The 12723-nt window shown below is 44.7% G+C and overlaps 1 protein-coding gene across 1 annotated transcript in view; it reads right to left on the minus strand.

The window, feature by feature from the left end:
* TTLL5 (tubulin tyrosine ligase like 5) overlaps positions 1-12723 on the minus strand; it is a 256896-nt gene that overhangs the window by 233566 nt on the left and 10607 nt on the right. The window contains exons 4-6 of the mRNA XM_081104716.1: positions 6180-6262; positions 4302-4408; positions 2578-2708 (exon numbers count right to left, since the gene is read on the minus strand). Coding sequence (XP_080960842.1) covers positions 2578-2708; positions 4302-4408; positions 6180-6262 — 321 coding nt within the window. The remainder of the gene's footprint in view (positions 1-2577; positions 2709-4301; positions 4409-6179; positions 6263-12723) is intronic.

Raw genomic sequence — 12723 nt, forward strand, 5'->3', positions numbered from 1 at the left:
AAACACTGCCTGCCAACATCACGACATGGATGCCTGTAGTCACCTCAAATCCAAACCTGGTCCAAAATTTAATACTCTCTCACTCTAACACTCCTTCATGTTCCTGGTTACACTCTCTAAAGAAAGACGTAATGATGCTCCCAGCTTTTCAGACTCACACCTTTGGAGATATCTTTGACCCTTGCCTCACTACTAGCAGTCAGTTGGCAATCCTTATTTATTCTCCCATTCTGTCCATTCTGGCCACCTAGTTGTATCTAGCTACACTTCCTACCTGGATTACTCAATAATCTCCAAAGTGACCACTGTGTTTCCTCCCCCTGCTCCCTCCAATTCATTTCATGCAGTGATTTTTCTAAAGGCCAGCCGGTTCACGTCCCTTTCCTTCTCAAACGTCTCCTATCGCCCACACTCAAGTGAGCACCGGAGGGTCAGAACACAAGAGTCATGGAGATAACGAAATTTCCAATATATGATATGCAAGGTATATACCAAAGGGAAAGAAGAGAACTTAAAACAGATTTTATGAAAAAGGGAAATGTCTCTTTGAAGTCGATGGGCTTGTCCCTAGTATGTAGGGACCGCTGGGTGGCAACGGCAAAGGGTGATTTGTTAGGGGGACTGAGGTACACCATGGGCCTGCAGTAGCTGCCCAGGGGCTAAATGTGGTGGCTTTGGGTTGCAGCTGTATTAATTCTATGTATTCTACTGACCTCTTGGATTCACTCTTGTTAAAAAGAAGAACACATAAAAGTTTGAGTAATTGCTGAAGGAGCAATTCTATGGAAAGACAGGCCAGGCTTGAACTGATGAAGGAACCCTAACTCTACCCAATCGGCTGAATGAGCGTCCCCAGCCCCCGGCCTGCCTCCAAAGGGTGGGAAGAACAGCAGAATAAGCAACAGCAAAGAGGAGAAGGGGAATTTTCAACTTACATTCCTTTAGTAGGAAATTATTCTGGACTTGAACTTCTCACCAGGAATCCAACAACAGGAGGAGTTCATATTGGGAACCTTTTAAACTGCCGACCTGTTAGTTGAAGCATTTTCAAGCTATCGTGTTGGCTTACTACAGAAATTTTAATTTTTATTATGTGTTGATATATTTCAACGTAACTTGAAATAGGAAACAATATTGAACATTTATTGAGCACCTATAAAGCACCATTCCAAGTGCTTTCCGTGTGTTAACCTATTTAAACATCCCAACAGCTCTGTAAGGTCAGTACTGGGAACAGTCTCTCTTTACAGAGGAGAAAGCTAAAGTACAGAGAGGTTTAAGTAACTTGGCTAAAGTCACATAAAAATTCTTGACTGCAGATTTTCAGCTTTGAGTGCACTGTAGTACTGAAGTTAACTTCATTCATCTAATTAATACTCACTTCTGACCCATTTCAGAGCCCTGTGTGGGCAAACACTGAACTGCCAACTTGTCACACCTGATCCTCTGTCGTATCTGATCCCCCTCACAGACACTGGGAAATGGTCACTGGGTATGCACTGCCCAGTGCCTTTAGCAATAAAGCGCAGTGCTGAAGAGCCTGGCCTCTGAGGCCAGACTGTGGTTGCTTATCACAGAATTTTTACCTTTTATTATGTAGTAACATATCTCAACATAACTCGAAATGGGAAATAATGTGAACATTTAGGTCTGAATCCTATACCCACCATTTGCACAAAGCTCCTTTACTTCCCTGTATCTTAGTCTCTCCATCTGCAGAGGCAGGAACAATAACAGTACCTACCTCAGAGCAGAGGTGCCACTTAGAAGGAGGCCTGGTAGAAAGGAAATGCTCCCTGAGTGTCAGCTATTAGAGTTATCACTATTTAAACTCTCCCAAGCCTGCCTCACACCTGACCTGTGCGCTAAGCCCACTGAGTCAGGCTCTGCCCCGCGAAGGAAAGCCTGAAACAGCCCACTCCTCTGCTTACACCTGCGGAGGTGAGTTCACTTCAGGGCAAAGGGAATAAATAAGAAGCCCCCTGACACAGGGAGGCAGGCCACATGCTCCTATCTAGCGTTACCAGCAGCACAGCTGACATCGGGATCCCTAGTTGGCTCCCAAGGATAGTCTCCAATTAATTAGTGTGAACTCCAAGGAAAAAGAGTGAGGCTAACTGGTACTTCCAAACACCAAAAGATGCGTGAGACCGGAACCTCGAAGAACACAAATAAGTCCAGAAATGAAGGGGACAGGAATATTCCCTAAATGGCAAGAGGAAAAGAGACAGCAAAGAGGATACACATGTAGTTTACATGCAGAAGTACAAACATCCCTACATGTGCACTAACTCTTGTCAATGAAGAAGAGACTGCATACAAGACAAGAGCACATTTACCTGACACCAATGTGTCCTACATAAATGATACTGACGAGCCTTTCTAAGAATGAATATACAGGCACACAGTCAGAATAAACTCCATTTTAAAGTTATCTCTGCAGCTGTTTTACTAAAGAAACACAAGTTTTTTAAGGATTTGAGAAACCCGAATTTGGTGACTAACTTGAGGCAACCCTGGAGGTCCGTCTGCCCCAAGTTCAGTTCCTGGGGGTGGGCAGTGAGTCAAAGCACTTACTACAGAATTCTGCGTACTCAGCTGGCAGCAGGAAGGTCTGAGGGAGGATGTGGAAAGCCTTGAATCCATGCGTATGCTGCATCCGAATGATGTTTTTGTACAGTCGGTCCTTTCGGGTTAGTTCATACGATCTAAAAATCATAAAAGTACTTCCATTTCAGTCAACTCCGACTCAGAGGTGATCCAGTGTTATCACACCCTGAAGAGTTCACATTCACAGTTCTAGAGAAGTCACTGAGAACAGTAGATCCCAAATCTATCACTGTCAACCCCAAAGGTTTTTTCATCATTTTCATGGAATGGATTCTCGGTCAGGTTTAGTCATTAAGGTATACATTATGTACAGTAAAATTTGCCTTTTTTAGTGTATTATTCTGAATTTGAACAAACACATACAGTTATGTAACCACCACTACAATCAAGATTTAGACAATTCCAACATCCCAAAAGTTACCTCAAGTCCCTTGCAGTCAACCCTCCCAATCACCTCCAGGCCCTGGCAAAGTCACCTGTTTTCTGTCCCTGTCTTTTGCCTGTTCCAGAAAGTCGATTAAAGGGAATCATGTGATGTGTGTATCCCTGTGAGACTGTCTTCTTTCACGGAGGGTAACACACACAATTGAGATTTACCCTTGTGGTTGCATGTATCAGTGTTTCACTCTGTTTTATGGCTCAGTAGTGACCCACAGTTCAGTTATCCACTCACTTGTGGAAGGACACATGAGCTGTTTCCAATTTTTGGAGATTATCAATAGTCACTATAAGCATTTATGCATAGGTTTTTATTTATTACTAGAGGCCCAGCACGCGACTGAAATCGTGTGAGAAGGCACCCCGTGGGGGGCCAGGACCCGTGCCCGATCCGCATAGCCCTGGCCACCGTGTTGTGTCCGCTGGGGTGGGGGCAGGCGCTCCTGTGTGCTGTGTCTCCACTCCGGCTCACCTCCAGCCCAGCCTCCCCGCGGCTGCTGGGGTGGGGCAGCACGCAGTCCCCTCCTGCCCGTCTGCGTGCGCAGCTCCTCCTGAGTGGTCGTGATGCTCGGCTAATTAGCATATTCCCTGTTTATATATACAGTGGGGCCTTGACTTACGAGTGTCCCGACTAACGAGTTTTTTTGAGATACGAGCCGTCTCTCGGCCGATTTTTTGCTTTGAGTTGCAAGCTCAAAAAAATTCGGGTTACGAGCCAGCTTCAGATACCCCACCACTAGTTGGCGCAGCGAACGTCACAGTGATTTGATATTACATGTAATTTGAGTTATGAGCTCCATCACGGAACGAATTAAACTCATAAGTCAAGGCCCCACTGTATACAGATTATTACTTTTTAATCCTCATCCAAGGATACACTTTTTTATTTGATTTTAGAGAGAGAGGAAGGGAGCAGGAGAGAAAGAGAAACATTGATGTGAGAAACACTGATTGGTTGCCTCCCATACATGCTCTGAATGAGGATTGAACCCACAATCTAGGTTACGTGCCCTGACCAGGAACTGAACCCGCAACATTTTGGTGTATGGAACAATGCTCCAACCAACTGAGTTAACCAGCCAGAGCAGGGATTGTACTTCTATGGTTATCTTTAAGAAATCTTTACCTAATCTAAAATCATAGAGATTTTCTCCTATGTTTTCTTCTAAAAGTTTTAGTTTTAGGTTTTATATTTAAATCTATGATAATGTCAGGTGCCTTTAAAAGGAGCAAAGGAGCTACAAGAGCATTACCTGGGAAAATGGTTAACCTTTTGTGCTTCAGAGAGGGTGCGAAGTAAGAAGGGCTTCAGGTGGGATCCTGTCCACATTAGGTTATAGTCAGTGCTGCTTGGGTGAACCTGAGGACAGATAAAAGGACAGGATAAAAAACATCAACGATAACCCCTCCCCAGGAAGAGCCATGCAGAAAAGGCCAAAGAGATTTTTCATCCACAGTCTTCATGGGGTGGCCCAGTTAGGATGTGAGCCTAGCAAGACAAAAAAGTTAAGGACATAGAACATGGGGTTAATCAAGTTTAAAGAATTGGAGAGTTGGGAAAATCCCAGACATAAAAAGTAGAATAGCCTGCTGGTATGGCTCAGTGGCTGAGCACTGACACATGCACCAAGAGGTCACTGGTTCAATTCCTGGCTAAGGAACATGCCCAGGTTGTGGACTTGATCCCCAGGAAGAGGTGCGCAAGAGGCATCCAATGGATGTTTCTCTCTCATCAATGTTTCTATCTCTTCCTCTCCTTTCCTCTCTCTCTAAAAATCAATAAAAACATTCTTTAAAGTAGAATAAATTAATCCTTCTATAGAAGTCCACAATATCTCTTAATATTTTTGCATCTCCAAATATGAGAAGAGGGCCCAACTCCAAAACTCCCTTTTCAGGGTATCCTTTTGTTCTTGCAGATGCTGCATATAAAGTACTGATCAGAAGTAAAAACATATAGTAGCAAATCAACTTAGAATCCACTCATTCAGTCAGTCATAATAATTTATTTGTACATTCATTAAACAATTCTGTATTCTGAGCCTATGATGTGGTAGGTGCCATATTTAGAGAGAGAGGAAGGGAGCCCTGGAGATGAAATAGCAGCAAGACAAAATATAAACTGGTACCAGAACTTCAAAATGCCTACCTCAGACTTCAGCCTAGGATAAAGAGCTAGCAAGCATACCTTTATCAAGTGTCTCAAAATCTCTACAGTGGTCCTAGCCAGTTTGGCTCAGTGGACAGAGCTCCAACCCTTGGACTAAAGGGTTCTGGGTTCAATTCCAGTCAAGGGTGGGTACCTCAGTTGGAGGCTCAATCACCGGTGAGGCCACCAATCAATGTGTCTCTCTCATATAGATGCTTCTCTCTCTCTGTCTCTCCCCCTCTCTTCCACTCGCTCTAAAAATCAAATGGAAAAATATCCCTGGGTGAGAATTAACAACAAAAAAAATCTCTACAGTGGAAATCTGTCTAGCATTTTTGCCTGTCCCCTTTGATGTCAATATCCCAATTTTCCCCATTTACTTTGGGAATCACACACTCTTTGGTCTTAAAGGACCTGCCAATCATCTGTCCCTCTCTCCCCCAAAGAGTGAATCCATGACCCAAGCTGGGCCAGTCACTCTATCTCCAGAATGTGATTCTTGAGTGAAGAAAGGCACAAGGACAACGAATGGAGTTGAGTCTCTTCCACGTGGTGCCTACAGGAGATGGTCCTGAAGCTGCCTGTCCTAGATCCCTGGAGCTGTCCTGTCTCTCCTTCCAAAGGCTGCCTTTGCAGTTTTTCCTGATCCTGCTAACCATCTTATGAGCAAAAGATTTTCCTACAAATCCCTTTTGGTGTATGTTAAACAGAGTCTGTTTCTGTTGTTTGCAATCAAAGAGCCTTAATTGGGTAACAAACAATTCCTTATGGGCAACTCTGCCTCTAGCCTAAGCCTATAAACTTAGCAAGAGAAAAAAAAAAAAGCTTTTAATTGTGGAAATGTCTTCCATGTATTGCAAGTTCTCCCCTCACCACTAAGCATTGGTCCCATGTACTTTCTAGCATTGGCATGGGTAGCTGACAGGTAGCTAGGATTTTCAGCTTCTGGACAGGTTAGGTGAGGTAGTCAAAATGAGCTTACTTCATGAAATCCATGGGCTGTCAGAATGCTGCGTACCAGGCGACTGTCTGTTCGCACAATCTTGTAAGACAAATGATAACGTTCTAAGGAAAAACATAGACTCAAGTTCAGTAACCAGAAAGTTCACTGCAGAGACAGAAATAAACTGTTAGAAGGTAGCTTGCTTAATTACACTCGATAATATTATACTGCTACCTTATGCTACTACAATACAAGTAGGGGCTGCAGATTTCAGGGATTCTTAACCTGAAATTTGTTGGGAGTTACTAAACATGTATGGGGAGAAATGACATCTTTGTTTTCATGAATTTCTAGTTGAAATGTAACATTACTTTCAATTAGGAATATAGGCAACAATGCAGAGTATTATTAGCAGTAACTGTGACCCTGCCACTAGTAGAGATCAGAAATTTTAATGTTATTTTACAGTTGTTACAGTTATCTCAAAGTATCACTTATTCTCACAGTCTTTAAAAACTACAGAAATTAACAGATCTACCACTAGGTCATGATACTAATCAAGGCACATATCTAGGTTTTTAAAAATATTATGATAATATTTCAATACAATTGATTTTCTTTGTAGTCATATATAACTTTTATATACTTAAACAGTATTCTGATTTAAAAATAAACAAGCAAAAACATTATTCTGAAAAGAGACTCATTAGGATCCAATGCACTGAAAAGGTTGAGAACCCCTGCTCTAGGTAGCACTCTGTGTGCAATCCTTCTGATTACCAGCTTCTCCTAGACCAGAGGTCAGAAACTGGTGACCTGGGGGCCAACACCAACCTGCAGACATAGTGTGTTCATTTCTCATTTGCTTTAAAAATAAAATTGAATTAATTGTGAACCTTTTAAACTTGTCAACCTTTTAAACATATAAAAATCTAGATTTCTGGGCCCTCCCTCTCTCCTTCCCTCCCTTGCAAGAGTCCACTGCGGAAGTGCAAGTGCTTCCTCCAGGACAGGCCCACACTGCACTCACTCATATTTCCTGCCTGGCACCTACAAGCATTCTGTGCTTGTGACCCCTGTCTAAGGAAAGTCTGTAATCATGTGAAATTTCTATATATCCCCATCCCTGAGGACTAACATTTACTCTGGCTCATTAAATTCCACCTCTTTCTATGCACACTACAAACTGCTTGAGAAAGTTACCTAAGAATATTACAGAACAATGTTTTAAAGGACTACATATTGCCTTTGCTCTTAGGGGGTACATACTGAATCAAGTGTTTAGGTATGAAGCACTTAAACTAATTCTCAAATGACTACAGGTCCAGTGCATGAAATTCGTGCACGGGTGTGGTCCCTAGGCCAGGCTGGCGATCAAAGTGCAAGCGTCTGGGCAGCTGGGCCCCCGGGACCCACCCACCCCCACACCCTCCTCAACCTGAGTCACGGTGCCCAAGTCCCCACGTGGAGATGCGGTGAGCGCGGCCTGAGGCCGCGGACCAGGGCACAGCGTGGGCCTCTGGGCCACCCAGCAGCACTGCACAGAAGGCAGGCAGGCAGCATGCTCTCTCCCAGCCAGACCTGCGGCTGCAGCCTGGCTCACCGGAAGAGGCCATGATGGTGTGGGGCGGGCTCCTCTTGGGGGCTTCCCCAGTGCATGAGCCCTGGCGTCCTGGGGGGAAGGTGGCAGGGGAAGTGAGAGCGAGCTTGGCGGACAACCTCACACCTCACGTTCTCACTGCACCTCTGCTCGTCACCCCCACACCCAGGTAGCCAGCGAGAGGTCGCAGTGCCGTGGCTGACGCTGACGCTCCACACCGTCCCCAGTCGAAAGACTGCCCGAGGGGATAATTTGCATATTAGGCTTTTATTATATAGGACTAGAGGCCCGGTGCACAAAAATTTGTGCACTCGGGGGGGAGAGGGGGTCCCTCAGCCCGGCCTGTGCCCTCTGGCAGTCTGGGACCCCTCGGGAGATAACGACCTGCTGGCTTAGGCCTGCTCCCGGGTGGCAGAGGGCAGGCCCAATCCCTAGGTGCAGCCCCTGGTCGGGCTCAGAGCAGGGCTGATTGGGGAGTTGGGGCGCCGCCCCGTCATGCACAGAGCAGGGCAGATTGGGAGGTTGTGATGCCACCCTCAGTCACGCTCAGGGTAGGGCCAATTGGGGGGTTGGGGCACCGCCCCCTGTCACACTCAAGGCAGGGTTGATGGGGAGGTTGCGGCGCCACCCCCTGTCACCCACAGAGCAGGGCCCATCAGGGGGATTGGAGCTCCATACCCTGTCATGCACAGAGCAGGGCCAATCAGGGGGTTGGGGCACTGCCCCCTGTCACGCACAGAGCAGGGCCCATCAGGGGGGTTGGGGCTCCATACCCTGTCACGCACAGAGCAGGGTCAATCAGGGGGTTGGGGAGCTCCCCCCTGTCATGCACAGAGCAGGGCCAATCAGGGGGTTGAGGAGCTCCCCCCGTCACTCACAGAGTAGGGCCGATATGGGAGTTGGGGCACCGCCCCCTGTCACACTCAGGGCAGGGCGGATCAGGGGGTTGGGGCACCGCCCCCTGTCACACTCAGGGCAGGGCCAATGGGGAGGTTATGGCTCTACCCCATCACACACAGAGCAGGGCCCGTGGGGGGGGGGGGGTGCGGGGGGTTGGGGCGCCGCACCCTGTCACACACAGAGCAGGGCCGATCAGGGGGTTGGGGCGCCGCACCCTGTCACACACAGAGCTACAGGGCGATCAGGGGGTTGGGGAGCTCCCCCCTATCAGGCACAGAGCAGGGCTGATCAGGGGGTTGGTGTGCCTTCCCCTGTCACGAACAGAGCAGGGCCGATAGGGAGGTTGTGGCCGCACCCCCTGTCACACACAGAGCCGCAGGGCGATCAGGGGGTTTGGGCGCTGCCCCATCACGCTGATCCCGGTGCCGGGAGGCCTCGCGGCTCCACTGATCCCGGTGCTGGGAGGCATATTACCCTTTTACTATATAGGATAGAGGCCTGGTGCATGGATGGGGCTGGCTGGTTTGCCCTGAAGGGTGTCCTGGATCAGGGTGAGGGTCCCCACTGGGGTGCCTGGCCAGTCTGGGTGAGGGGCTGAGGGCCGTTTTCAGGCCGACTAAAGCTCCCAACTGCTCCTTTTTTTCTTTTTATTCTGGGCCAGCTTTAGCTCTGGCTCCAGCTCTGAGGCCTCTGCTGCTGAAAGAAGGTATCTGGTTTGTTTCGGTTCTATAATCGAAACAATGATTAACTCCAGCTCTGAGATCCCGGGCTCGCTGAAAGCAGGTTTCTGGGGTTGTGTTTAGCTTCTATATTTGTTACAATGTTTCTTAAACTGCAAGCTCAGAGGCCGGCAAGGCAGGCGGGGAACGTTGGAGTCCTCCATCACTGAAGCAAGCAAGCCTCATGTTAGTTTCAAGCTGCCTGGCTGCCGGCCGCCATCTTGGCTGGCAGTTAATTTGCATATCACCCTGATTAGCCAATGGGAAGGGTAGCGGTCGTACGCCAATTACCATGTTTCTCTTTTATTAGATAGGATGGGACAGGGGGAGAGAGAAGCAGATATGGCAAAATGTTAATAACTAGTGAATCTATGGAAAGAGTATACATGTGTTTATTGTATTCTTAAAACTTAGAAAAATGAAAGAATATTAGGTCTTTTCATTATAACTGTGATCACTAACATCTCCAATTTTGCACTTGGCAAAAAGCCAAAATGTCAACTGCTGGAGACCAGGAGTGCTCCAGTTCTGAGCCTGTTCTGCAGTGCTTGCCTCGCAGAACCAGGCCACAGGGAAGGTGATCAGTAAAGTGTGTGGAAAAACAGACAACGATCACATGGGACTGGAGGAAATGAGGAGATAATAAGACAAAGAGAATGTCTCTGGAAGAGAACTATCAGGATTAAAATCCTGCTTCTACTACTTCCTGGCTGTCATCCTGAATAAGTTCTTTCATTTTTCTATGCTCAGTTTTCTCACCTATAAAATGGAATTGATAACAGATACTTACCTCTTAGGATAATTGAAAGCACTAAGTCAATTAACACATTAAAGCTTGTATACTTGTTGATACATAATAAAAATGTTTATATAGTAAAAACTTTATATAGTAAAATATATAGTATATAGTATTAAAAAAGTAAATACATAGTAAAATAGGTATTAATAGTGTCATACAAAGTAAATTATACATTTTATATAGCAAATACAAAAATAAAAATGCTATTAATACTTTCTCCTACTTCTCCTGATATAGAGGGAAAATGTAATTATGACTGTACTCAGTGGCAGCCTGATTCTCAGTATGTAAGTAGTAAGCAGTGACCAACTCATTTTAATCCACACCTACTAACTCTAACCCAACTCAGATACACTGAACATGTTCCAAAAGGGGAGTGCGAGGAAGGCAGGGTGGGATGATATAGAGCAGCTGTGACTCTGGTGATTTTAACTCAAATTCACATTCTGGGTTCAACAGCCCTGTGACCAATAATGCTGATTACCAGTATATGTTCGACCAAAGGTTATAAATTGGCGACCCAAGGGCCAAATCCAGCTTATCGACATGGTTTGTTCACTCCTTGTGGTGTTTTAAATGTAACATAGAATTAGTTGCCAACCTTTTAAAATTGGAACAATTCATATAACAATCTAGATTCCTGGGCTTCTCTTGGAAAACCTGGTAACTCTAGGCTCTCTCTTCCCTGCTAGTCAGATGGAAACTGGCAAGTGAATCTGCCCAACTGCCCTCCTTGCCTACTAGCAAACTGCCAAACATCCAAAATCGGAGCCTCCAAACCCACATTGCCTCAAATCCACCATGAGCCTGTAGAATTTCCTATTCTCCAATCCCAAGTATCCCGGGAGGCAACTTGAAGCGCTAAGACCCCTGGCAAGTTCCAGGACTAACTGTAGGCAGAGCAAATAAAAACAAGGAAGCAATCATCTGTCAGCACAGAAGCATCTAGGGAATGGTGAAGTGCCCTAAGGGTTTGGTCAGAAATAACATGGGAAACTAGAATGAAGACAAAACTGATGTCTTGACTTTTACAATACAAGAATAACCCCTTCAATGGCAACAGTGTAGCTTGCCCTACTGTCAGAAAATTACAGCTGCACTGTTGAATATGGTAGTCACTAGCCATGTGTAACCACTGAGCACTTGACTAGAGTGAGAGAGTAACTGATTTTTTTAAAATTTAACTTTAATTAATTTAATTCATTTGGAAAACTTGTCTAGAGTAACCTGAGCATAAAAATTTATTTTTCAACTATCATATTTATGGAACATATGTTTCTGTGGATTTCAGAGAAGGGGAGAGAGATAGAAACATCAGTGATGACAACCATCAATCAGCTGCCTTCTGCACGCCTTCTACTGGGGATCAAGCCCACAACCCGCGCATGTGCTCTGACTGGGTCAATGCTTGACCACTGAACCACACCAGCTGGGCTCATTTATGGAATATTCGAAGCCCAGTGTGCGAAATCACGCAGCCCCACCCACCCGCGCCGGTCTTTGGTCGTTAAGGCATTAGGGCCACTGGGTTTTTATAATATAGATAAATACAGATCAAGTACTCCTAACAAAAATTTGACACTATATTGAGATGTGCTATAAATGTAAAATACACACACAGGATGTAAACTATCTCAGTGATTTTTTTATATTGAGTAAATGTGGAAACGATATTTTGGATTAAACAAAATATATTAAAACTAATCTCACCTATTTTTGTTTACTTTTTCAATGAGGCCTGGAAATTTTACATATGTAGTGTACATCATATTTCTATCAGGTGCTGGGCTATCCAAATGCAAATTTATGAAGCTGACACATTAGAGGCAAATTATAAAATGATACTTCATTCTATAAAAGGATTAAACTGAAAATATCTGTTGCCTTTAAAATGAAATCCCATTTACATGTTCAAAGTATATACAGTTTTGTTGGGGGGGGGGGGGAGAAAGGATCTATTGTGGGGGAAACATATGTTCCTAGAATATTTAATAAAGCATATGAAATCATACTGTACCAAAAATTTTAGCAGTGAATGCAATGAAACATTTACTAGATAAAGAACAAACAAGGTTAGCACCTAACATGAGATCAACAGAAGATAATTAATGCCCCAGATACACTTCTCAAGAGGATTTAACACAGGATTATTATCTCAGCAGACCTATGTCAGCTATTTAGGAGAGCAAAGAGAAAAAAATAGACCAAGAATGTTTAACAATTCAGAAATCTGAGGCAGCAGATTTATTATTATTCAAACTGTTCTTCACATACAGAAGGTGAAAAAAATTATTACACAACAAGGAATGGGGAAGATAAAATTCAAAAACAGAGTTTAAAAAAAAAAGCTTTTTCTTTAATCACAGAAATGTGAAAAAAAGAAAAGAAAATAAAAAGCCCAAAATCTTATAGATTCCAGAAAATAGTCATTGCTTGAGTAAAGGAAATACTACAATGATGGATGCTAATTTCCAGTATATGTTAGGTATTCTAAAAAGGAAGGGTCTGCCCAGCTAGCATGTCTCAGTGATAGAGTGTTGAAATATGAATCAGGAGGTCACGGTT

This window comes from Myotis nattereri (genome assembly GCF_964212035.1).
Source record: "Myotis nattereri genome assembly, chromosome: 1".
NCBI lineage: Eukaryota > Metazoa > Chordata > Mammalia > Chiroptera > Vespertilionidae > Myotis > Myotis nattereri.